Raw genomic sequence first — 27,998 nt, 5'->3', positions numbered from 1 at the left:
TATTAGGGGAAGAGGACTTTAGAACCTTCTTTTATCTCAGGAGAACTAGAGAGATAGCAGCTTGAGGAGGTCTCAGTCCAATGTTTCTGGCCTTGAAGCTGGAGGAATACAGCCATAAGCCAAGGAGTGTGGGCCGCCTGTAGAAGCTAGCAAAGGTAAGGGAACTGATTTTCCCCTAGAGTTTTCCAAATGAATGAGGCCTGTGGATCCATTTCAGATTTCTGACTTCTGAGACTGGAAAAGAATACATTTGCTTTGGTTTAAGCCAGTAAATGTGTGGCAACTGTTGTAGTAGCAACTGGAAATAATAATACACAGAAGTATTTTGAAATTGGTAGAAATTACGTAAACGTTAAGATGTTATTTTTCTAGTATGATATCTCTGCTTAGTCTCTTCAGCAGACTTGATGGCAGACAGTTTGGTCCCCAGGAGGTCTCAGAGTAGTATCATACTTCTGTGTCAAAAGCAGATTCCTGCCTTTCTCGATTCAGTGTCTGACTGTTTTTCCGTTTCACTCTATCTCTTGTTTAATTTGTGAAGCAGATTTGATTACCATGTAATTATCAAAACAACTCCAGCCACCTGCCTTTTTGCTTCCCCAGTTTCCCTTCGATCACTCATGATTCTGATATTCCCAAAGGGATGGTTAAAGAAACTTGCTCCAGAGTCATAATACTGTAGCAAAATTATGTACAGATAATTCTCTGTTTTATGAGTTAATCTCTAAAAAGATGTGCAAGGCAATATGTGAAGTATATATCAAATATGTATGTATGCAAGTAGGTGTGTGTGTATATATAAATATATAAGCACATGTCAAGTCTTAAAGTTTTTCCAACAGTTTGAATAAGAATGTTAATGGATTCTCTTTCATAGGTTAAATTACTTTAACTTATGAAACAGAACTAAAATTTGAGGATTAGACCATTCTTACTAACACCAAATTTATAGAATAATGCAGTAGTAAAATTTTGAGTGTTGTATTAAGGGAATAAAACACAAATCTATGTTTTTAAGTCCTTAAAAACATTAACAAAATTAAATTGATACATAGTAAGAAATGTAGTAATACTGTCATAATGGTTCTTGGGTCAATCCTTGAATAATACTGTTTTTCCTGCTCTTCTATCATTAATTTACACATGAAGGGCCTCTCTTCATTGTAATTTGTTATACTTTTATGGGTTTCCCTAGTAGCTCAGATGGTAAAGAATCCACCTGCAATGCAGTTGGATTGAATCCACCTGGGTTCAATCTCTGGGTTGGGAACATCCCCTGGAGAAGGAAGCAGCAACTCACTCCAGTATTCTCGCTTGGAGAATTCCATGGACAGAGGAGCCTGGTGGGCTACAGTCTGTGGGGTCGCAAAGAGCTGGACACAACTGAGCGACTAACACATACATACTTTTATATTTCCCTTTGCTATATTCTTATCTTTTATTTAGGGGATGGCGTTTGTGTGCCACCCTGCTGACAAGGTCCTCGTTAGAACTTCATTTTCAGTTTGTAATTTTTTTCCAACAAAAACGTTGTATATTTGGGAGGGGAATGAGAATACTTCACAGATACGTACACAGAGACACTCAGATATACCAGTTGTTGTTTATTCTAGGTTTATAATACTTCACAGGTAAGAGTTGAGGAACATATCACCCTGTACTTCAAATATACAATAAAGTAGATTCAAATGAAAAAAAAAAAAAAAATCTCATGTAATCACACTATCATAAATTTTTCAAATGAGGATGGTATTGGCCAGTACAATTAATTAGTAGCAAGTTGTATACTCCTAGCTTATATTTTTGTGGTGTTTAGAAATGAAGAGCAAGTCTTGTTTTTATTTTTCAAAACAGAATTCCAATTAAAATATTGACACCATAAGGCAAAGTGTTGTGTGTGGACTAGTGCAAGGTTGTGGAGTGTTACTGTTTTGCTTTAAATATAAAATTGACAATAATTTCAGATCTGCTACATCTAATAATAAAAGTTTGGGTAGTATTTTGTATGTTTTTGAAATTTGACTTCATTTTTCTCGTGACTACTTTTAAAATTTATTTTAAAAAGTATTGGTCTATGACATAATGGAAATTATTTAAAAAAAAAAAAAAAAAACCCAAAGTGGTTCTGTATCACAAGTAGCTTGAGAAGCAGTTAACTGAAGAAAAGTGCTTGTATCTAAAAACTAAAGTATGCCAGTACCATAAAACAATATTGGAAGAATTTATTATAATAAACATTTAAAAATTAGTGAAAGTAAAAAAAAAAAACAAAACAACAGCTAAGAGATGGGGAAGAGGAAAGTGAAAGAGAAAAGAAAGATTGATGACTGAAGAGGAAATCATTATAATATACTATGATTCAAGAAGAAAAAAGACTGTAATTGTCAGTAGTCGTAAGGTATCTTATATATTTAATCAATGAGAAGATGACAAAAGCCTATGAAGGAAGGAAAAGATTTTGGGACCAAAGAGACATTCCAGGTAAACCTATACATGTATAAGACTAAAAAACAGACAGTTTCCCAACCTCTTATTTTACTGGAGGTTGAAGAGAGATGCAGTGACTCATTTGGGAATCATACTTGTTTAAATGCCAACTGACAGCAAACTATTTTTGAAGCTCCACTTTGGAATTATATTCAAAATTAGTTTTAAAAAAAGACGACCTTCATTACATTTATATAACATTTTTAACCCAAAACATTATTCCAGCTGTTTCTAAAATAATGTTTTTCTAGTATTGTATACAGTGGAAACATTCAACTAGAACTGATCACTCACAAAACTATACTTACATATTCCTTCACGTTTTTCGTTTTCACAGCTTTGTATGAATAATATGCAGGATAAAGCATTCCAAACACCAACCTAAAAGCAAAAAGTACAAGAAGATGAATCAAACATAACAATGGTTTTTAATAGCTCATGAAAATTTCACCTGATAGAAAAGTAGATAGTACATGGAGAACACACGACAGTGTAAATGTATACAAAAACTTGCTGTATAAACTAAATCCACTCAGAAAAGCAAAGGAAAAAAATGTTTTTTGAAAACAAAAAGGATATATTTTACACAGGTTTATAGGAACAAAAGATTTATTTTAAAAATGGCCGTTTAAAAATCTTTTATTCCACAAAAAATATTCTGTGGATCCCTGAACATTTTGGAAAATGTACAAAATTGCAGAAAGTAAAATAAAAATTGCCCTCAGCCTATGAGTCAGAAATTACCACAGGCAACACTTTACTGTATGCAAATCCCATTTTTTCATCCATGGGATGCAAACCTAAAACAGACATAATGTTTGCATACACACACAATTTGTGATAATGGAAAAAGTGGTCCTTCACTCTGATTTCTAATTATGACAATGCTGTGAAACAATACTTGATATATTTATTATAAGATATATTAAAATAACTCAAAGCACTTATAAAATGACAATTACTAACAGGATTTAATTCTAATAGATAGCATTAAATTATTTCACCAAATTCCAGATCCAAGGAATATGTGTGTTTGTGTATACATATATATATATAGAGAGAGAGAGAGACACAGAAATGACATGACACAGTACACACTGGCATTTTCACATAATATATCATGGAATTTTTCTCTTCAAATATTAGTCCACAGTATTGATATCTTCACTACATTCCACAGTGATATTTGCATGGTTTATTTAAACAGTCCTGTATTTACAGGCTTTTGGTTAATTTCCAGATTTCTGCTATTGTGCTGTACTTAGTCACTCAGTCATGTCCGACTCTTTGCGACCCCATAGACTGTAGCCTGCCAGGCTCCTCTGTCCACGGGGATTCTCCAGGCAAGGCTACTGGAGTGAGTTGCCAGCCCTCCTCCAGGGAATCTTCCCAACCTAGGGATTGAACCAGTGTCTCCTATGTCTCCTGCATTGGCAGGCAAGTTCATTACCCATAGTGCCATCTGGGAAGCCTTTCTTAAGGGACAGGAGGAGTTATTTTCTCAGGGCAAGAATTCTAAAAAGGAATTTTCTTCAAACTTTCTCTGGAATCTCAAGTATATTGTGACCACACTGTCAAAAATCGTATTTTTCTGTGGTCATAGTTTCATAGCCAAAATTTAGACCAGATAGTGCTCAAATTGGCCCTGATAACAAGGGCAGATTGGTCCCAGCAGGGATTGTCCCTGAGGGGAAGTAGCGGTCTTAGTTTGATCAGCCCCAGGATGTTGATTATAGGAGAAAGTTTTGGACATAAGGGAACTTCAGTCCACTTTCCTATCCTATGTCAATAAAGAGCTAATATTTTTAGCCCATTTTTCTTATCCTTGGATCACAGGTTGACCAGTCATTAAAATTTTTTTTTCCAAGAAGTTCCCAGGTTGGGTGTGGAAACTTAGAGGAAGTGCTTCCCATATTAGCTTGAGCAGCTTGTACCAGATGTCTTTGCACTATTGCACATAATAAAAAAAAATTTCTGTGCACACTGATATTCACTTCTTGGTTGTGATGTTGCTGCTTCAAAGAGTATAGACATTTTTGCCTATTACCAAATATGCACTGCAGAGAAGGAGTTCTATTTTATATTCCTATACATTGCCAATCGTGTGTATCATGATTTTTTAAAAAAGTTTGCCAGCTAAATAAGAGATACATAATCATCTCATATGTTTTAATAGTTAAAGTATGAGTTTTTTCCCGTGTTCACTGGTTTTCTGATACATGAACTGTATGATATTCTGTTGTCTACTTTCCTTTTGGTTTATTTTTAAAAAGAGTTTTAGAATAGTTTTATTTTTACAGAAAAGTTGAGAAGATAGTATAGATAGTTCCCAATAGCCTACACTGAGTTAGTCCTATTAATACTACCTTGTATCAGAGTACGGTATATTTGTCATAATTAATAAATAATTTAAACTATATTATTAATTAAAGTTCAGGCTTCCCTGGTGGCTCAGATGGTAAAGAATCTGCCTGCAATGTGGGAGACCTGGGTTTGATCCCTGGGTTGGGAAGATCCCCTGGAGAAGGGCATGGCAACCCACTCCAGTACTCTTGCCTGGAGAATTTCATGGACAGAGGAGCATGTCCATGGGCTACAGTCCATTCTGTTGCAAAGAGTCGGACATGACTGAATGACTTTCACAAAGTCCATACTTTATACAGATTTCTTACAGTTTTTACCTAGCATCCTTTTTCTGTCCCAGGATCCCATTAAAGATAGCATATTTATAGTTAGTTGTCTTTCCTCCTTAGGACTCGTGGCTGTAACAATTTCTCAGACTACTTGGGAAATGATCTGGACAGTTTTGAGGAATACAGATCAACTACACTGCAGGAATACCAGACCACCTGACCTGCTTCTTGAGAAATCTGTATGCAGGTCAAGAAGCAACAGTTAGAACTGGACATGGAACAACAGACTGGTTCCAAATAGGAAAAGGAGTACGTCAAGGCTGTATATTGTCACCCTGCTTATTTAACTTATATGCAGAGTACATCATGAGCAATGCTGGGCTGGAAGAAGCACAAGCTGGAATCAAGATTGCTGGGAGAAATATCAATAACCTCAGATATGCAGATGACTCCAGCCTTATGGCAGAAAGTGAAGAAGAACTAAAGAGCCTCTTGATGAAAGTGAAAGTGGAGAGTGAAAAAGTTGGCTTAAAGCTCAACATACAGAAAGCTAAGATCACGGCATCCAGTCCCATCACTTCATGGCAAATAGATTGGGGAAACAGTGGCAGACTTTATTTTTGGGGGGTTCCAAAACCACTGCAGATGGTGATTGCAGCCATGAAATTAAAAAAGATGCTTACTTCTTGGAAGGAAAGTTATGACCAACCTAGACAGCATATTAAAAAGCAGAGATACAACTTTGCCAACAAAGTAGCCAAGGCTATGGTTTTTCATGTATGAATGTGAGAGTTGGACTACAAAGAAAGCTGAGCTCCAAAAATTGATGCTTTTGAACTGTGATGTTGGAGAAGACTCTTGAGAGTCCCTTGGACTGCAGGGAGATCCAACCAGTCCATCCTGAAGGAAATCAGTCCTGAATATTCACTGGAAGGACTGATGTTGAAGCTGAAACGCCAATACTTTGATGTACTCTGATGGAAGAGCTGACTCATTTGAAAAGACCCTGATGCTGGGAGGGATTGGGGGCAGGAGGAGAAGCGGACGACAGAGGATGAGATGGTTGGATGGCATCACTGACTCAATGGACATGAGTCTGAGTGAACTCCGGGAGTTGGTGATGGACAGGGAGGCCTGGCGTGCTGCAGTCCGTGGGGTCACAAAGAGGCGGACATGACTGAGCGACTGAACTGAGCACTAGGAAACTGCTCGACAGGCATTTGTCTGATGTTTTTCTCATGATTAGATACAGTATGGGTTTTGGTGAGGACAATCACAGAAACACAGTTCTATCACATCATATTATATCAAGGGCACATACTATTAGCATGACTTATCACTGTTTTGTCAACCCTGAACACCAGGCTGAAGTGGTGCCTGTTCGATTTGCCATTGTAAGGTTACTCCCTGCCCTACCCTGCTTTCCAAGCTGTAGTCTTGGGAAGGAAGTCACTATGCACAGGCCATGTTTGAGTGAGGAGTTGACCTCTACCTCCTTGAGGGTGGAGTAGCTATATAAATTATTTGGAATTCTTCTGCATGGGAGATTTGTCTATTATTCCCCAGCCATTTATTCAATAATTTATTTACATCAATATGTACTTGTATGTTTACTTTATACTTTTTTGGTTTTAATCTATTTGTTACTCAAAAGCTTTGAACGTTGGGAAATCTTTCAATTAGTTCCTGTGTCCCCCTTTGATGTACCTCTATAATTGGGAGGGACTTTTTTTTTTTAAGCAATTACTAATTACTTTCTGGCACTATAAAATGGACCTGGCTCATACCATGTAATAATTCCTGTTGCATTCCTAGAATCAGCCGCTTCTCCGCGGAGCCTTGGTTGCCTTTATTGGACAGTGAGTGGTATTTAAGACTGTCTGGTATTTAAGATCTGAGTGCTAAGTGTGCTCATTGTTACTGGAGTGTAGGTGATTAAAGGCCCTTGTGTGTTTTGTGTGCTAGCCAATATCTTTCTAGGTTATTATCTTTTCATTTTGTTTATGAAGTTTGCTCAAATACATAATGTATTATGTTTGCCAGGACTGCCATAACAAAATACCACAGACTGGATGGTTAAAACAACAGCTGTTTATCGTCTCATAGTTCTGATGGCTGGAAGTCCAAGGTCAAGGTGTGGGCTAGTTTAGTTTTTTCCTGAGGCCTTTCTCTGTGGATTGCAGGTGGTCACATTCTCACTGTGTCCTCATACCTTGGTCTGTGTCTGTGTCCTAATCTCTTCTTCTTCTTGTAAGAATACCAGTCATACTGGATTACGGCCCACTCTGAATACCTCATTTTAGCTTACTTGCCTCTTTAAAGATCTTATCTCCAAATACAGTCACATTCTGAGATATTGCAGGTTAAGACTTCAACATACAAGTTTTGGGAGAGGGACACCATTCAGCCCGTAACACATACTAATTTAAGGACTTTCAAATAAGTGTTTCCATTTAAATATGCATTCTTAGACTGAGAGTAAGTGAATATATCTTTATATGAGATATAGAGAAAGATAGAGAGATTTTTAGTTCATTTATAGTTTATCTGAGGGAGGGGGGATGGGCTATAAATCCCTGGTGACTTATCCTTCAGAAAGCTGAACCATACGTTCACGGCTCATGTCACCAGGTCTGAGGAATAACAAGTCTTCTCCTGCTCGGGATTTTATCCTCACCGACCGAAAGCCTCATCATTAATACTCTCCGGAATGCTACCTCACCAGAAGCCAATTCCCAGACTCTGGCTATGAGATTTTTAGCTGTGCCACAGAGCCTAGGGTGTTTCAGTTTAACACGGGCACCTTAAAAGGCACAGAGGCTTTCCAGCTTAGTGGTTTCTAAATCAGTTGACTTAGCACCTGAGGTGTAAACGAGAACACAGCTCTCAGGTCTGCTATGCGTTCATCCTCACTGCCAACCTAAGGTATAATCCTACTGTTGGCCACCGCAGATAAAGGTTTACATATTCAAGTTAATCATTTCAGTCTACTTTGTATTTCCTTTTACAATTGGGACACAATCAACATATTATCTTCCATATTCTCATACAACCTAGTACTTAGTAGCTGGATTTAAATTCAACATGAACTTCTCCATCACTATCAGTGTATGAATCTTCTTCTCCTTCCCCTGCTGTATCACGCATTCAATCTGTAACTCAGGTTTCTCCTCGGGGAGCACCCGTGCATCCATCCTCTTTTATTTATATACCAGTGGCCAGCGATACATTTGGGCTTGTGCCATCTCATCTGACTTACTCAATGGTTTTCCCAGCGCAGCTTCTGGCCCCACTGTCAGAGCAGTCTTCCTAACATGCCTGCTGTCCTGCCTTGCTTAAAGGCTGGAGTAGCTGGCCTCTTCACCTGCTTGCCAACCGGCCCATGTGGGGCCTCATCAGAATGTCATTTGGAAAACCACTGCCTTATATAAACCATCTGTTCTAACATGGTTTCCTCAATACGCCTCTTGTATTTCACTTCAGTCCTGGAGTGTGTGCTTCCTGCCTGCATGTCTCCTTTCCTCCTTATCCTCCCCTCCCTCCTCTCCTTTCTTTCTTCTATTCCCCGCCAACCCCGGCTTAATTAACTTTTTCCCATCAAGATCCCACCCTCTTTCAGAGACTTCTAAATTACTTTTATTGTGAATTTTAGAATTTGTTAGCATTAGTCATTTTTCCTTTAGCATACTCTATTTTAGATTGTTTGAATTCTTAATGTATACATAACTGACTTCGAAAATAATTTTCTTACACATAGTAAGATTTGGTGCTAGTTGGTGCTATGTATACAGGTGTTTTGCCTTTATTTTTTAACCTCTGTATTGAATAGAACCAAATGAACAAATATTATGTCCCTAACACCGAAATGTTGTAAAGAGTAGAAACCAATAATGTATTTCATTTGGAACATGGGAAAGATTAAACGTCTTAGTGAATAGTGGGACAATTTTTAAAGACCACCACTGTTCATATTATAATTTATTGCTCCAATGAGAATATACTGGATAATTTATTACTAACATTGTAATATTTTTTCAGTTATTTTTTTGGGTTCATTTTCTTTAATATTGGGCTCTACTGTAGATGTTTGCAACCTGGGAGGTCAGGCATAAAGCCAAAGCATGAGCACAGAGCGTACAAAAGCAAATAAAGTTTATTTTAGAAGGCCACCTACAAGATAAACTTACAATTTATAAAGGGAGTATTTACTACAAATAAAGTTGACCTATAAATATGAATATCATTTCAGTTACAGAGGCAGGAAGAAATAGTTGCTTATTTCCTCTTAATCTTATTTTTGCCTAAAGAGGTGAGAACTTTGCCAAAATGCTCATAACACCCTTTCCTCCCGTTAAGGTGAAGTTGCCTATATGGACAGTGGCTATGCTGAAAAACACTGTTTAAAAAAGGAAATAAAATTTATGGGAATGCAGTAATGAGGACAGTTCTTGTATCATTTTTCATATATGAAAAATACTTGAAATAGCTATCTTCTGGACAGATGTTAATACACAATCCAACTTCCACCAAAATTGTTTGAAAATTACATATTCAAAGGGCAATCTAAGAAGCAATGAATAAGGGTGCACTCAATACTAGAATTAATGTCATCAAAGCATAAAAGTATCAATTCATAAAAAAATTGGTTAAATACTTTTCTGATTAAGATTCTAAAAAAACTTATTGCAGAATTTTTGGAAGATATACAAAAGCATTAAAAAGACAATAAAAATCGCCAAGAAATTCCATGACTGAATAAACCATCTTTCTTTTATAAATTTGTTACGATTTTTACTAAACTTTTCACAAGCCTGATATATCATTCAAAGTCTTTCAAACTTTTAAAAATGCATCAGTAATATTTTAATCACAAACTGATCAATTTAACATGTAAACAAATTACAAAGCACTAATTCCAAGGATTTAAACTTCCTTTTTTATTACTCTTGTCATTCTTTTAAAAACACTGAAAGGGCTTCCTTGGTGGCTCAGTGGTAAAGAATCCGCCTGCCAATGCAGCAGACACGGGTTTGATCCCTGAATCCAGGAAGATTCCACATGCCGCAGAGCAACTAAGCCTGTGTGCCACAACTTCTAAAGCCTGTGCTCTAGAGCCCAGGAACCACGTGTCAGAACTGCTGAAGCCTGCATGCCCTAGAGTCCAGGCTCCGCACCAAGGGAAGCCACCACAATGAGAAGCCCGGGCACTGCAATGAAGAGTAGCCCCTGCATGCCGCAACTAGAGAAAAGACCTTCTAGCAACAAAGAACCAGCACAGCCAAAAATAAATAATTAAAAAAATGAAAAATAAAGCCACACACAAATAGAATAGTGTTAATAAAACAAATCCCTCTATCAGCTAGTTTTTTTTAATTGAAGTATAGTTGATTTACAATGTTGTAATTGCTGTAGTATAGCAAAATGACTCAGTTATACAGATACATCCCAGGGACGGCAGAGCCTGGTGGGCTGCTGTCTATGGGGTCGCACAGAGTCGGACACGACTGAAGCGACTTAGCAGCAGCAGCAGCATACAGATACATGTATTCTTTTTCATTATGGTTTATCCAAGGATACTGCATACAGTTTACTGTGCTCTAAAGTAGGATTTTGTTTATCCATTCTATATATAATAGTTGGTATCTGCTAACCTATAACTCCCAATCCATCCTTCCTCCACCCCTACCTCCTGGCAGCCACAAGTTTGTTCTCTATGCGTCTGTTTCTGTTTCCTGGATGGGTTCATTTGTGTCATGTTTTAAACTCCACATATAAGTGATATCATATAGTATTTGTCTTTCTCTTTCTGACCGACTTCACTTAGTATGATAATCTCCAGTTGCATCCATGTTGTTGCAAATGATGCTGTTTTGTTCTTTGTTATGGTTGAGTAGTATTCCATTGTATATACACACTACATCTTTATCCATTCATCTGTTGATGGACATGTAGATTGTTTCCATGTCTTTGCTATTGTGAATACTGCTGCTATGAACATAGGGGTGCATGTATCTTTTTGAATTATAGTTCTGTCTGGGTATATGCCCAGGAGTGGGACTGCTGGATCATATGATAATTCTATTTTTAGTTTTCTGAGGACCCTCCATACTGTTTTACATCATGACTGCATCAACTTACATTGCCACCAGCATTGTAGGAGGATGGTTCCCTGTTCTCCACACCCTTTCCAGCACTTATTTGTAGAATTTTTAATGATGGGCATTCTGACAGGTGTGTAATTTTGATTTTCATTTCTCTAATAATTAGTGATGTTGAGAATCTTTTCATGTGCCTATTGGCCATCTGTATGTCTTCTGTGGAGGAATGTTTATTTAGGTCTTCTGCCCATTTTTTTGATTGGGTTGTTTTTTTGTTGTTGTTGAGTTATATGAGCTTGTTTTTATATTTTGGAGATTAAGCCCTTGTCTGTTGCACTGTTTGCAGATATTTTCTCTGTCTGTAGGTTGTCTTTTCATTTTGTTTATGGTTTCCTTTGCTGTGCAAAAGTTTGTAAGCTTGATAAGGTCCCATTTGTTTATTTTTGTTTTTATTTCTAGTGCCTTGGGAGACTGACCTAAGAAAACATTGGTATGATTTATGTCAGAGAATGTATCACGTAGTTTTAAAAATTATTAACAGTGATCCAGTCTTAACATTTTGGTATTATCTTTTCAAGTTTTTCTACAATCTTACAACATTATCTTAACATTTTAAAGACCAATATTAAAAAAAAGTTCTAATTATGTTATAAAATATCATAATTTAAACATAATTGACATCTTAGAGCACATAGATTCTTATCCTTAAAAGTCTTTCTATAATTACTAATAATAGCAATCATTTATCAACATTTTATATTAGGCAGGATGTTAAACAGTTTTGATATATCATTTCAACTTAGTTCTCATACTAACACCTAGAGATAGGTGATATTTTCATACCTATTTTATAAATGCAAAAACTGAGCCTTACAGAAGTTTAAAAAAAATCCAGTGTCAAATATCTTGTAAGTTTATTGGCTACATTCAAAGTCAGGCACTCTCACTGCAAAATCCACACTTAAAAATCACTGTTTATTTCCTAATGACATATCGTAGAAGTGGAATAGCTAAGTCAAAGGGGCTGAGATTTTGAGGATCTCTGATAACATATTGCCAAATTGCTCTTTGGCAAAGTAACATAATTTATATTCTTATAAGGAATGTATAAAATACCCATTTAAGGACTATGTAATAACACAAAAGTCAAACAAGTAAAATACAGTAGGAGAGTCAGTAGGCATTTTTTCCAGTGGATGAACTGTTTTTTAGATAATATGTGGATTAGAACAATCACATGGTGCATAAATTGATACTTAAAAGAGGAAAACACCCCCAAATATTATAGTTAATGATGCTAACATTTAATTTCAGAACTATCTTAATTTCCCCTATATTGTCTTTGTATTACAAGTTACTGCTCTAATAATAGAATTGTAACTCTAGTTTGTTAAAAGTAAGCATAACAAATAGCTTATTGCTGATAATAAACCATATTACACCAATACGTAATATGACCATACTCATTGGCACCTGGGGTTGCTCAGTTGGCAAATTCTCCTTATTCACTGCTTTCAGAATCATGCTCCCAAACAAACAAAAAATGTTAATTTTAGTGTTCTATTACATTAAAGGAGAAACTCAATGAAAAGAGAGATTAACTAAAATGGAATAGCTAATGTTAAAGAAACAAAAGATAGGATCAAAAATCAGAATGATGAAAGACATGTACCAGGCTCGTTACGGCGAGTCAGTCATAATTAACAAGATACCATGTACAGTCTTAAAGAGCAATGCAAAATAAAACATTCCGGGCCCTCATCACAGAGTATAAACAAACCCCATCTGTCTGTAATTCACTTTACACTAAAGACTGAGACCAGTGAAATGCACATAAAATAGCCTGGCCTAAGGATAGTAAACATGCAGAGGTCTCCCAGCTGTTCATTCCTGTGACCAAGAGAGAAACTGCTACTCATTCACTGCACTCTTTTCTGCCGACCCTGGTCTCGGAAACTTGTCAACACAGCACCAACATGAGTTCACAACAAAGGACAGACGCTAAGTGGATTTAACTTGCCCCTTTTTTTTGTTTTTGGCCATCCTTGTTCTAAACCTTTATTTCTCTAGGTGGTGTCATCCTAAATTTGGATCAAGCTTGACTACCAGGTTATGTTCTTAAGCATCACACGTCTCTTCTTTGAGGGAAAGTCACTTTAGCGGAATTATTATTACTTTTTAATACATTCTTGTTTCTTCTTGAAGTACAGTATAAGAAACTGCCATATGAAACCCATGACTATAAATAACAGGGGAATAGAAGAGCATTGTGTATTATATTGGTATTCCTGTATATTAAATCTCATATGTGAGATTTACCTTGGAATTCAGTACTTAGTTTTCTTTGAGAAAATGATGCCCTACCTTCTATCTGATAAGAATTATATTGCTCCTTTTTTCCCTACCGACTAGTTGCCAGGAAGCCGATAGGCAAAATTTGTTGTTCAACCATGATGGGCCTTAGGATTGGTATATTTATACAGTACTTGTATTCACAGGTTTTTATTTTCTATTTTGATTGCTGGTTTTTTCCTAGTCTTAATTCTCTTAATTTTTCTTTATTTTCTAACATATACATTTGGCAAACGATTTCTCAGATAATTTGAAAAAACACAACAGAGCATAAACAAACAGTCAAAATGACGGCTAAGCACAGGATTCAGCTCTATGGTACCAGAGAACCAAAAAGGCATTTTTTAGTTTGGGTAGCCGAGTTTGGGAACCATGGGTGGTTCCCCAACTTAGCCACGTGTTAAAATATTTTGGAAGGCTTCTTTTTAAACACTGTTTTTGTTGTTGTTTAAAATGTATAGGTAATCTAAAAAATAAAGTAGAAAATGTAAAAATCTCCCATTTTGAAACACTCTATTTCACCAGAGAAGCATGGAAACAATTTCTAGAATAGCTTATGGTCAACTAATTTGAATATAGAAAACACATGAGTAGTCAAACGGTAAATATTCAAACTCCTCATTTCCTAATTATCTTAGTGGATTTTGCTATGCTCTTGAGGTTATTTACGCCTATTCTATGTGTATAGTGGAAATACTAAGCACTGTGGCTGTCTCGGCCCAGCTCCACATTCGGTGACATCACACTGGTAGCATGAAACAGGCTGTTATTGTTGAGAGTATTTACATCATGGAAATTGGTAAATGATATGAATCAGTCCCTTTGCTCCCATTGTTAAGCATTCCCAGCACTTCACTGCCTATATGTCTTTTAGCCAAGTGAAACTATAGTGTGCTTCTATCAAGAGGACAATGAAATACTAGATATAGAAAGAATTCACAGAATTTAGTGAAAACAAAAGGGCAGGCTATTCTGGCAACCGAGTTCATATTTATAAAAGGCTTCATGTAGGATAAAGAGGGCAAATGTATTTTGCCCTTTATCATAGTTCAATTCTGTTTGAAGATTAGGTCTCTAACATTAACACAGACTCTGAGTTTTTAAAATAAAATCAATTTTAAACACGAGGGAATTTTAGAAACAATCTATTTTATAACAGTAGTTTTCTGAATTTTTTCAAAGTAGTATTTTTCCCCTCAGAGGAAATCTTTCTTGGGATCATCAAAAAATAAGAGATGAATGCAAATAAATGAGACAAATGTGTTAAGTTGTCCTAGAGAATATAATTTAGTTTCACTGATTGTAGAATCCTCTGAGGAATCCTAAACCCTTAAACTATTTGAAAAGCTCTCTATAAATGGTTTAGAAGCTCCCAAATCTGTCTGGATACAAGGATCAACTGGGAATGAGAATCTTTGGAAGTGGGGCTGAAGAATCTGAATTTCTGAATTCTGAGTCTTCAAGAAACTAAGGTGTGACGACATTAGGTTACTTTAGTTTTGGATTAAGGCTGATTATGATTAAGCAATATGCAGTCCATATGCTAAGGTCAAAGTGTATTTTTTTAAAGTAATGTGAAAATGACTATAGTCTATCTTGACTTTTGCCAAACTCCGTCCTTACTTAAACACTAAAATAAATGTTAAGAGATTATAAGGAAAAAGAGTTATATAAAGTGGTAAAAATTAGTAAATCCTTGAAAATAATAAATTTGTGCCTGTTTATGGCCAAATGATTACAGCTGGTACAGGGTTCAGTGATAACCCATGCATCTGTGTATATCCTTGCTAAATGAGTCATTATGCTACTGTTTAAGCAGCCATCAGGTAGCAGAAGTTCATGCATGATTACTGCAAAATAATACGTAAATTTGTATTATACAAATTTCAAGAAAAGATCTGTTGCTAAGAATTCTGTAGTAGAGAATTCCCACTTAGTAAAACACGTGGTCTTAAAGAAAGTATGAAAATTACAATCAGGAATAAAAAGCCCAGTGAGAAAACCCCAAACCCTGAATTCTTTACCCAGTGATACAAGTTTAAAACTGCCAAGGAGGAAAAAAAAAACACAGTAAAAAAAAAAAATTCTTTTGTAAGACTTTATACATGTTTTAATTATAGTCATCAAGAGCTATGAAGCTTGGAATTTTCATGTTGTCAGAGCTAAACTTCTAACTTTACTTCAGAGCTCTAATTTCTACTCTAAAAGGAAACCTAAAGATAACACTAAAGGGAAGAAATCAATCCACAGCAAATCAGACTAGTATTTCATCATCTTCTTACTCTCTCCCCTGGCCATCACCTCACCCTCCAACCACCAGGCCTACTGTGTGGCAGACCCAGACCAAAGAAAAATATTTAAAAATAATGCTGAACTCAATACAGAATATCCTAGAGAATCGGGCTTCCTGTGGACAGTGCTGTATAGAACGCCATACAGAACTAAAAGAAGACGACGTTTCCTAAAATCAAAAGCATTCCCCAGTTTAGCAGGTCCAATTTTTCCATTCTAATTGTCACTACAAATAAGAAACTCATACATAAGATAGGTATTATTGTTCTATCTCTATAGATGATAAGGCTCAGAAAGTAATGATATGAATAAAGTACCCACCAAGCATTGAAGCCGAAGCAAAATATAGAACTTCCAATTTTAAAACCTGTGTTCTTTGCTCTATACCAAAAAACTCTGTAATTCATACAATGTGTAACTCATAGCAAATACCTTCAACATCAGTAGTTGAATGAAAATCAATGTTCACAAGTTATCTAAGTAATTGTGAATTGTGACGCACTAATGCATTACTGTCACGTATAACAAGATATCTGAGACCCATTTTCTAACATTTTTATTAAAGCATGGTTGATTTATAGTGTGCTAATTTCTGCTGTGCAGCAAAGTGATTCAGTTTTTTCTATCCCTACATACATGTGTATAATTCTTTTTCATACTATTTTCCATTATGGTTTACTGTAAGATGGTTAGTTACCTGTTCTATATAGTAGGACCTTATTCATGTATTATATTTTATAAACAGTGGTTTGTATTTGCTAATTCCGAATTCCTAATTTATCCCCCCTCCCTTTTCCCTTTGGTAACCCTTGGTCTGGGTGCCGGTTTCTGTTTTGTAAATAGGTTCACCTGTGTCATACTTTAGATTTCACATGTAAGTGATATAATATTTGTCTTTAACTGTCTGACTTATCTCACTCAGTATGATAATCTGTTGGTTCATCTATGTTGCTGCAAATGGTATTACTTCATTCTTTTTTATGGCTGAGTAGTATTTCCTTGTATGTATTTACCACATCTTCGTTATCCATTCATCTGTCCATGGACATTTAGGTTGCTTCCGTCTCTTGGCTAGTGTAAACACTGCTGTCATGAACAAAGGGGTGCCTGTATCTTTTTGGATTATAGTTTTTTTCTGGATACATGACCAGGAGTGAGACTGCCAGATCATATGGTAATTCTATTTCTAGATTTCTAAGCAAACTTCACACTGTTCTCCACAAATAGTAACTGTATGAATTTACATTCCAACCAATGGTGTAGGAGGGTTCCCTTTTCTCCACACCCTCTCGCCAGCATTTGTTATTTGTAGATATTTTAATGATGGCCATTTTGACCAGTGTGAGGTAATACCTCAGGGTAGTTTTGATTTGCATTTCTCTAATAATTAGCGACATTGAGCATCTTTTCATGTTCCTGTTGGGCATCTGTATGTCTTCTCTGGAGAAATGAGACCCATTTTTTGACTGTGTACAAAGTCTACATAAGGAATATTGACATGTTTAATCAACATTCACATGCTCTACATTCCTATCAAACTGGTTAAGTGGCTATACTTGATGGAGTTAAGAATTACGCACATCATCTGACCAACCCCTGACTCCTGAATAACTCGCAGCTCAGAGAAACTATTTCTTTATTTAGCCCCTTAAACACAGGATCTGTTAAAACCCAAACTCAGCATTAGCCCCATCAACATTAAAGATAAGGAGAGTTTGGCTGTAATCTAAAGTTTAAAAAAGGCTTCTGGTGAAGAAAAATTGCACATAAACCACTTCTGAATATGTTGAGAAAACTTCCTCTGTTAAAGTACATGCCTCTACACAAATAAAAAGGAGATGAGTAAGAAAAGCCACAAACATGGGTTCTATCCTGACCTCCAAGTGAACTTCCCTGAACTGAACTCAGATTTAAAATTGCTGCCAAGTCCTCCCACTGTGCATTCATACCTACTGTGCAATCCAGACTGTAGTCATCTATAGTCCCCTCACAAACAAGCATAGCAACTCTCTACTGGGCTCCAACCAGTCTAAAGTGAACTGAATATTTTGCTTTCAAATAATCTGTTAATTTCTCTCCATTACACAAAAACAGATGGTACCGATGGCATACTTGTGACAGGCACTGTATATTCTAGAAGTAAGGATACCACTGTGAAGTCCCCATTGCTTTTTAATTAAAACTAAACTTGTGATGATTTGGGAATCAAAACAGTCTATTTTCATATTTCTTAAACCACTTCCTTCATGTCACTTGTTCACATCTAATAGGTCTGTTATTTCCAGTTCAATAATTTTTTTTCTCATGCCAGTCCTTAGAGCTAGAACAACCTTTCTATTTATGTTGAGAACTCTCCCTCTTTTCCTAGGCACCCTGCATGTTACTCTTTGATTAATGAGGTTTAAAGGTTTGGTCTCCTTATTTTGTTTAGCAAATAATCAATAACAGAAATTATAAAAATTGAACCACCAGAACATAAAAATTAAACATTGTGAAAGCATCTAAAGATAATCTCTCTGTTCTCTTGGAGGTGGTCAGCTGATAAGAGGATCTCTAAGTACTTTCTTTGTACAAGCAAATCAGAGAGGAGGGAACTTTATCCTATCCTGGGCAACTCATCAACAAAAAAAAGAAAGCAAACATGTGCCAGAAGAACTATACCACCACCTCATTTAACTCTGACATCACTCATTACAGCAGAAAGCCAGCCTGACGGTTGGCACCAACAAGCTCTCTGGCTCTTAGGAAATACCACTGTTTCAGGACAGCACTTTTGGATGATCCTACTCCCACTCTTGAGAAACGGTACAGAATCCACCAATTCTAACTTTATGGCTTTTTGCTCCCTAAAAAAAAAATACAAAAGTGATTAAACAAAGGACAGCTGATATGTCCATTGAAAAGAAAGGGTTGTTAAAATTCCTTGTCATGAGAGAACTGTTTTATGTTAAGGAGACAGAGAAAAAAAATGCCCGTTAAATGCAATGTGTAATCCCTGATTGAAATCTGTTGTTATTTTTGTTTCTGTTGCTCTTTGTAAAACAACAATGCAGCTACATAAAGTATTGTTAGAATAACTTGGACAATTTGAATACAAACTGTACTTTAGATGTTAATATCTTATCATTGTTATTTTCTTAGGTGATATTAATTTTGTGGCTATGCAAAAGAATGCACTTGTTTAGGAGACACAGTAATCAGGACTAAAATGTCATAATGTCTTCAATTTACTTTTTTTAAAATAAAAATTTAATTTTAGTATAGATTTACAAAAAATTATAATGATAGAACAGACAGTTCTCATGTACCATACACCCAGTTTCTCCTCTTATTAAAAATCTTAGAGTAGTATGGTACATTTGCATAGTTAATGAACTATTAACAATACATTATATTTAAAGTTCATATTTTACTCAGATTTGCTTAGTTTCTGAAATCCTATGGACAGAAGAGCCTGATGGGCAACAGTCCATGGGATCGCAAAGAGTCAGACATGACTTAGCAACTAAACAACAAATTTTAGGATACCATCTGGAATCCCGCTCCATTTGTGATGTTACATTTAATCACCTGTCACCCCAAGCAACCCAAAAAGTTTCCCAAACCTTATTTTTTATGATTTGATAGTTCTGAAGATTGCTGGTCAAGTAATTTTCATAAGTCCCTCAATTGGTATTTGTCTTATGTTTTTGTCAAGGTTGGACCAGGATAGGGGTTTTGGGGAGGAACACCACAAAGATAATGTGTCATTTTCATGACATATCAAGGGTACATATGATCAACTCTTATCACTGATGACAACCTGGATCATGTGGCTGTAGAAGAAATTATCAGGTAAAGTTACTAAATACTCCCTGCCAAAACATTGCCCCGCTTCCCATACCATACCTTTTGGAAGGAAATGACTCTATACAGCCTATATACTTAAGGAGTGAAGCATTATGCTCCACCTCTATGAGGGCAGAGTATTTACATAAATTGTGATTCTTCTGCATGGGAAATTTTTCTATTCTCTTCTGTTTATTGATTAAACCATCATTTATATCAGTATGAACTCATGGATATTTATTATACATTTTGGGCTCTAACACAATAGTACTTTATTTTGTTGCTCAAATTGTTCTAGATTTGGTCACTGGGATCTCTTTTAGTTGACTTTTATGTCCCTTTGATACACCCCCATCATGGTTTTTATCTTTTTTGAGCACTTTGTTATTGCGTGATACTAAAAGATGGTCAAGGTTCATCTTGTATATTTCTTGTCCCATTCCTAGAATTAGCTGTTTCTCCAAGGAGTGCTCCAATTAGCTATTTCTCCAAGAATACATTTCTTTTACTAGAGAAATATATCTGAAACCAAGATATAGGTGCTGGGTGTGCTTATTACAACTGGAGTATTGTTGGTTCTAGGCCTTTTTTGGGTCTATTTTTTATCTTAACTAATACTGATTTTGTTGATGAATTCTGCTAATATGAATATGTTATATATTATGAACCTTTGTATTAAATGCCTGCATTTATATTAGATAAGCCTTTCTTATGCTGAGAGCAAGTAAATATTTGTATCTCTCTATATATTTAGTTCATATGGAATTTATTTTATTGGCAGGGGGGGTTTGGGGGGATGGGCTGTAAATCCCCAGTGACTTTCTTAGCCTTCATAAAGCTGAACCATTGGTTTGGGACTCATGTCACCAGGTCAGAGGAATTACAAGTCTTCTGCTGGGGATTTTATCTTCACCACCAGGAAGCCACATCGTTAACAGTCTCTGCCTTACCTAACAATACTATACCCTGAGAATGTTACTTCACCAGAAGCTAGTCCCCAGACTCTGGCTATGGGTTTAGCTGTGCCACAGAGCCTAGGGTTTTTCAATTTAACACAGGCATCCTACAAGGCACAGAGGCTTTCCAGCTTAGTGGTTTCTAAGGAATCAGCTGACCTTAGGACCTGAAGTGTAAACAAGAACACAGCTCTCAGGTTTGCTATGTGTTCATCCTCACTGCCCACCTAAGGTACAATCCCACCGTCAGTCACTGCAGTTAAAGTTTACATATTCAAGTTAATCGCTTCAGTCCACTTTGCATTTCCATCTAGAATGTGGACTCAACATATTTTCCATATTCCCATATAATCTAGTACCACTGGATTTAAATTCAATATGAGGTTCTATTTTTTTTTAATGCTTTAAAATGATCCATTTTGGGACTTTCCTGGCGGTCTAGCAGTTAAGCCTGTGCTTCCCACTGCAAAGGGTGTGGGTTCAATCCCTGGTCAGGGAACTAAGATTGTGCATGCCAAATAAATGAGTAAATAAAATACTTAAAAATACCCATTTTATTCATAAATTATAATTATGATGAAGATCTTTTGTAAAACTGAAGACTCTACAAGACGTTTCATACTGAGCTGCCAATGAAGTCCTGTTATGTGGCCAGTCTGGACTGGCTCCCCTCTCTTCATCTGTCCATATGTGGCAGCAAGACAGTATTTCTTTTCTTTCCTTTTTTTTTAAAAAAAAAACTTAATTCCTTCCCTTTATTTCTAACTGATGAAGAAATGATATTCCATCCATGGGGTCATGAAGAGTTGGACGTGACTTGGTGACTGAACAACAACAACATAAATGACATTTAACATAGTAATCTCAAATGCACAACATGACTTGATATTTGCATATACTGGAAAACGGTCACCACAATAAGTCTAGTTAACATCCGTCACCATACACAGTTACAAGAATTTTCTGTAAGAACATTTAAAACCTACTCTCTTAACAATTTTCAAATATGCAATACAGTATTATAAACTATATCACCGTGCCATGCATTACATCCTAGGATTTACTTGTAACTGTACGTTCTGTACCTTGCGACCCTCCTTACCCATTACTATCAGTGTATGGATCTTTGACTCCTCCTTCCCCTCCTACAACATCTATCTAATTTGTAACCCAGTCATGTTGGTTTTTCCTTGGTGAGCATACACACATTCATCCTCTGCTTTTATTTTCAAACCAGTGGCTGAAGATACATTTACGTTCATGTCATCTCAACCTACCTACAGAATGGTTTCCCAACACAGCCTCTAGCTCCATTGTCAGATCAATCTTCCTAATTGTATTTCCTAATTGTACTTCCTGGTACAACCACACTTCCCTGGTGGCTCAGACGGTAAAGCGTCTGCCTGCAATGTGGGAGACCTTGGTTCAATTCCTGGGTCGGGAAGATCCCCTGGAGAAGGAAATGGCAATCCACTCCAGCACTCTTGCCTGGAAAATCCCATGGACGGAGGAGCCTGATAGGCTACAGTCCATGGGGTCGCAAAGAGTCGGACACGACTGAGCGACTTCACTTCACACTCACTGTACTGACTTGCTTAAAGACTTCAATAGCTGGCCTCCTTGCCCTTTTGTGAACCAGCCCACGTGGGAGCTCAAGAGAGCATAACTTGAAAATCACTGCCTTATATAAACCATCTGCTTCAACATGGTGTCCTCAAAATGCCTCTTGTATTTCTACTTTTCCTGGAGTGTGTGCTTCTTGCTTGCAATGCCTCCCTCATCTTTCTTCTTTGCTATGTGGATCACGTAGCTTGTTTATCTGTAGCTGCCATTCCAACAGTGAGAAAAATTTAGTGTTCGACTCCAGAATACGTGCATAGTGATTTCAGAACTGTTAACCCACACCTTCATGGGATGCAACTTAATCAAGTACAGTGGTAAATGCAGTTTTTCTACTTCAGCCTTATAGCTCCCAGTAATTTCCAAAGTTACTTAAATCCTCACCCTTTTCCTTCACTCCCTTCAACAAAATTGTTTAATGTGTTTGTAACATAGTTCTGTCATATTCTGCATTCCATCCTGTAGCCCTCAATCTCCAAAATGCTTTTAAAAATTTTGCATATATTAAGATTCACTCTTGGTGCTGTAAAGTTGTATGGGTTTTGACAGTGCAACTCACCAGGCTCCTCTGTCCATGAAATTCTCCAGGCAAGAATACTGGAGTGGGTAGCCATTCCCTTCTCCAGGGGATCTTCCCTACCCCAAGGATTGAACCTGAGTCTTCTACATTGCAGGCAGATTCTTTACCATATAAGCCACCAGGGAAGCCTAATGTCATAAATCCACCATTATAGAGTCATAAGGAATAGTTCTATTACCCTATAAAAACCCTTGTGATTTGACTATTTAACACCCCCAAACCCTGGCAACCATTGCAGTTTAAAATCTCTATAATTTTGGGACCTTTCTGGTCATCCAATGGTTAAGACTCTGTGCTTCCACTGCTGTTACTATTGCATAATATATGTATGTGTGTGTGTGTGTATATGTAAATCAACCATTGCAAACTGTTAACAACAGGTGATTCTAGGTCAAGGGTATTATAGATAGATGTTTATTATATTCTTAAATTTTCTGTAGCATTAACATTATTCAATGAAAAACAGTGAAATACACTTACAAAAGAAGGTAAGAAAGAATGAAAGCCATATTAACAGTATTTTCATTAAGTATTTTTCCCTTAAATGATTAAGTATGTATGTTTTTGCTTAAATATACCCCTTTGAAAATATGTAACTAGATTTGTTCTGTTATGCTACCTATAATCTGTCTTTAATTAGAACTGCTAGTCCACTTATGTTTATTGTAATTCTGATGCATTTAGGTTTAAATCTTATTCTGTACTTTATATTTGTCCTACCTGTGCCTTTTTTTTTTTTTTTCCTTCTTCTTTGGAATGAATGTGGCCCAGTTCTTTTTAGTTCTTTGGTTTCTAGCTTTATGCTATTATACTGCTCATATTGGATGAATCCTTGGTAGTGTTTGCTGTCCCAACATGCCCCATGAGAACAGGAAAACCAAAACAAGGTCATCGGGTTTCAGGAAATGCCTGTGAGTGAAAGGTAGCTTTAGTGTTCCCTTTACCTTGCTGGGCTTTTGGCCTCTGAATAACGTACTTCCTAGTCAGTTTGGTGGTGTATTTTTAAAAAAACAGAAGGCATTTATTTTCATTTGTAGAGGAGACCACGATTAAACATTGCATTTCCCAGCCATTACATATAAGAATACCATTTTTTTTACATAATACTGAATAGTTATAAAGTTTTAGATTATGTTGCCAACCAGTGTTTTATTTTCATTTTATTTATAAGAATATTCAGGGTCCTAATAGCTTTCATCAATAGTATATTTTGAAATGTTATTAAATATTTTATCTAGCATTTTTTCATGTTCTTAGTGGGAGTGCCCACCACCAGATCACCGAAAATGAAACTCTAAATTGCTCTTTAAATTTTCAGAGGCTTTGTTCTAAAATGGACAGTCAGAACAGTCTATAAGAAGAAAGGAAATCAGTCTCTTAGGAGGCATTTCTGGGGCCAGAGGACATAAGTTGAGATATGGGAGTTGCCTATATGTGATGTGAATTATGTAAATCAGCCACCTAAACTACTGATTATACATGAGAGTTCCTAACATTATTTGATGCTTATGGTAAAAGAGCTTTTCTTAAAATTAGTCTTATGTTCAGAAATAGATTTTTCCCCTTGAAATGTACAGCCATTCAAATTTTAGGCCAAATTTGAATGACGTCAATTTCTATTCAATCTTAAAAATTTAATAGTATAAAATAAAACATTAGGAAGCTTTAATTCTTCTTCCCAAAGATATATATAAAGAGGATGGAAATGTGGTTCAGCATTACATAATGTTGCCACCCACTCCAGAAACAGAAATGAGTGCCTAGCAACAGGAAAGGGTCATCTCAGGAGAGTGCTGATTGCTCATTGGAGCATTCTAAACACAGATGCTTTTCTATCCTTATCACTTCCAGTCCCTGCTAAACACATGCTGGTTACCTTGGATCCCAGTGCCATCTTATGAGAACCTTCCTCTTATGACAAGCAATAACTGCCACACAGGGTAGCCTCTACCTTTAGGTTACGTCTTAAAAAACAATTTGAAACATTAAAATATGATTTTTGTGTGCATTTTCTTCCCCCGTAATTGTGTTTCTTTCATGATAGGTTAGTGTCCTGGTCTGCATTTTTCTGACTGCCCCCTCTTATACCTGTAAGTTCTAGCAGGAAGGCTGAAGCATCTAATTCTTAAAAAAGAGGTTGCATGAGAGCTTTCCTCAAAATAGTAATAGTAATAGTAATCTCACTTTCAGGAATTTGTCCATATTTTTCTTAGACATATAGCCAATCAAATTTTAGATTAAAGTTTGAACAATCTCAATTCCTATTCAATCCTAAAGATCTACTGGTACAAAAGTAGTACAAATAAAGATCCAGGAAGCTCGAGTTCTTTTTACAAAGATACACAAAGGGGACAGAAATAGTGGTTCTGCATCACATCACGTTGCCACCATTCCAGAAAGAGAAGTCAGAGCATCTTTCCCTAGATTTCTTGGCTGTTTGTATGTGTCTCCCTCCCTGTTTTTGGTGTCAAGTCTTTTGTCCGTTTTTCTTTGTATATCTGAATATGAACCAACGCTCACTTTCATATGTTATGAATGTTTTTCTCTCATTTTGCCTTTTTTTAAACTCTCTTAATGATGTCTTTTGATTAAAAAAGTATTTAATTTTAGTCTGTTTCAGTTTATCATTATTAGATATCTTTATGACTAACACTTTTTGTGCTTTGTTTAAGATTGAGTTTCCTTATTACAAAGTCACAAAGATATTTTTCTAAACTATGTTCTAGAAATCTGTTTTACTTTTTCTATAATCAGGTTGGAATTAATATTTTTGTGATGGTCTGAGTTAGTGGCTATGTTTGTATAGATATATGGATATCCAGTTGGCATGGAAACACCACAGTACTGTAGATAACAACCTTTCCTCACTGCTCTGTAAGTACTACCTTTTGTCATAAAACAAGTATCCATAACAGATGTAAAGGACTATTTTTAGACCCTAAGCTCTTTCACTGGCCTATGTGTCCATCCTTGCTCTAATACCACGTTGTCTTAAATGCTATACCTTTATAAACTTTATCTGTTCAGCTCATCCTACTATTAATACCTGATTAAATGTGTCATTCCACTTGGTTCTTCTATTCTTTGCTCTTCTGTTTCAGGACTGTCTACCCTTTGCATTTTCACATACATTTTAGGAATAACCTGTCAACTTTCTTCTCTTCTCTAGATATACTCAATCCCTAGGTAGACTCATCCAGTTTCATCAGTTTGAATATCCACACTCTGTCAAACAAACCTCTGCATTTAACAATCTTCTAAACAAACCCAGAATCTGATGATTATTACCAACCTGGTCCCAGGCACCACCCGTCCTTCACAGGTTTATTAAGAGCCTCCTAACTGGTCTCCAAGCTTCCATTTTTGCCCCTCTAGTAGATGCTCCATGATAGAGGGATCTTTTAAAATAAATCTTGCTCCTCTGGTCAGAACTCATCTCATTCAAGAGTAAATTCCGGTTTTGTTGACAATGGTCTACATAACTGGCCGCACTGTTGCTCTGGCCCAGCCACACTGGCCTCCCGGCACTGGGCAGAGCCCCAGTCTGACCAGCTACACTGACCTCCCAGCGCTGGGCAGAGCCCCAGTCTGGAGCTTGCACCTGGTCAACTCCCTTCCTGGGAAGCTCTTCCCCAGTTTCTGCGGGGCTAATACCTTCACCTCCTTCAAGTCCTTGCTCAAATGCCAACTTCTCACAGAGGCCTTCCCTAACTGCTGCTGCTGCTGCTAAGTCGCTTCAGTCGTGTCCGACTCTGTGCATCCCCATAAGGTGGCAGCCCACCAGGCTCCCCTGTCCCTGGGATTCTCCAGGCAAGAACACTGGAGTGGGTTGCCATTTCCTTCTCCAATGCATGAAAGTGAAAAGCGAAAGGGAAGTCGCTCAGTCGTGTCCGACTCTTAGAGACCCCATGGACTGCAGCCCACCAGGATCCTCCGCCCATGGGATTTTCCAGGCGAGTACTGGAGTGGGGTGCCACTGCCTTCTCCATTATGTACTCCACATTTAAATTAAATAAGCAGGGTGACAATATACAGCCTTGCCATACTCCTTTTCCTATTTGGAACCAGTCTGTTGTTCCATGTCCAATTCTAACTGTTGCTTCCTGACCTGCATACAGGTTTCTCAAGAGGCAGGTCAGGTGGTCTGGTATGCCTATTTCTTTCAGAATTTTCCACTTTCATGGCCTTAAAAAACTGCAGTGGCCATTTAGAATTAGAAAATTATAACAGCAGTAGCATTTTCTTTTGCTGGACTGAACGTCATCATCACTGAGGTAAACATTCATCAGCAATTTAAATTCTCCATTTGACACACAAAGTTATCTTTTAATCATAGTTTAGTAAATCATAAAGTCAAAAAAGCAGTAACAAGTCTTCCTTCAGTAGCGGAAGTCTTAATGTCAAAATACATGCAAAAATGGCCATATTTCCCAAAGTCATATTCATTTGGATTGGTGGTTGTTTTCCTCATGTTTGCTTCATCTCAGTTTTGTGGAGAGCATCTTCTCTCAACATATTTAAAATGTATTTGCTTCATTAAATTTTTCTTTTCATGGAATGTTTTTCTTATTGGTTGATCGCCTAAGATTTACCTTTTATGTTTTTCCTCTAATGTTTTTTTAGATTCCAGAGCAACATACTGAACTGTACTTTAAATACCACTGAGCTTTCCTCAGGGAAGAGGCACAAAAGAGGAGCTGGACAAATTTCGAGTATTTTTTAAAAAACACACATACATATCAGCCACAGAAACACAAGATTCACAAAATGAAACCCTTCCAAATATTGTTTGCTAGATATAGATAGCATCACAACAAATTGTGTGGCCATATTTGTCACTCAGAGAAAATCACTTCTAGAAAACACATTCTCTTCTCCACCCAAATGTTTAAACTTGATTAAGTAAAATTGTTTCTTGAGAAATTTAATCCTTAACAATCAAGACAACCTTTTCAGTAAACTGAAAGTTAGCTACTTTTACTAGTATGAGTCATGATCACCTAAAAACTGACAAATAGCCTATTCTCCTCTTAACTTAGAATCAATTTTACTTTCTTACTGACCAGAGTGAGTCAACTTAATCAAATCATCCTAGAACCTGAGTCAGTTTAAGAGAAAAGGAGAAAAATAAAGTATGATTTGCATACAAGGA

General features: G+C 36.7%; 1 protein-coding gene and 1 long non-coding RNA gene across 2 annotated transcripts in view; one reads left to right on the top strand and one right to left on the bottom strand.

Annotated features, from left to right (window-relative positions):
• REEP3 (receptor accessory protein 3) overlaps positions 1 to 27,998 on the bottom strand; it is a 99,892-nt gene that overhangs the window by 48,117 nt on the left and 23,777 nt on the right. Inside the window, exon 2 of the mRNA XM_055590473.1 lies at positions 2,796 to 2,868. Within this exon, the coding sequence (XP_055446448.1) occupies positions 2,796 to 2,868 (73 nt within the window). The remainder of the gene's footprint in view (positions 1 to 2,795; positions 2,869 to 27,998) is intronic.
• On the top strand, positions 22 to 18,502 carry LOC129659270 (uncharacterized). The gene is made up of 2 exons (XR_008717921.1): positions 22 to 155; positions 18,393 to 18,502. It is a non-coding gene; the product is annotated as an uncharacterized LOC129659270 (long non-coding RNA).

This window comes from Bubalus kerabau, chromosome 1 (genome assembly GCF_029407905.1).
Source record: "Bubalus kerabau isolate K-KA32 ecotype Philippines breed swamp buffalo chromosome 1, PCC_UOA_SB_1v2, whole genome shotgun sequence".
Classification (NCBI taxonomy): domain Eukaryota; kingdom Metazoa; phylum Chordata; class Mammalia; order Artiodactyla; family Bovidae; genus Bubalus; species Bubalus kerabau.
Note: the sequence above shows the minus strand (reverse complement) of the source record. Positions and strands in the feature narration are given on the sequence as shown.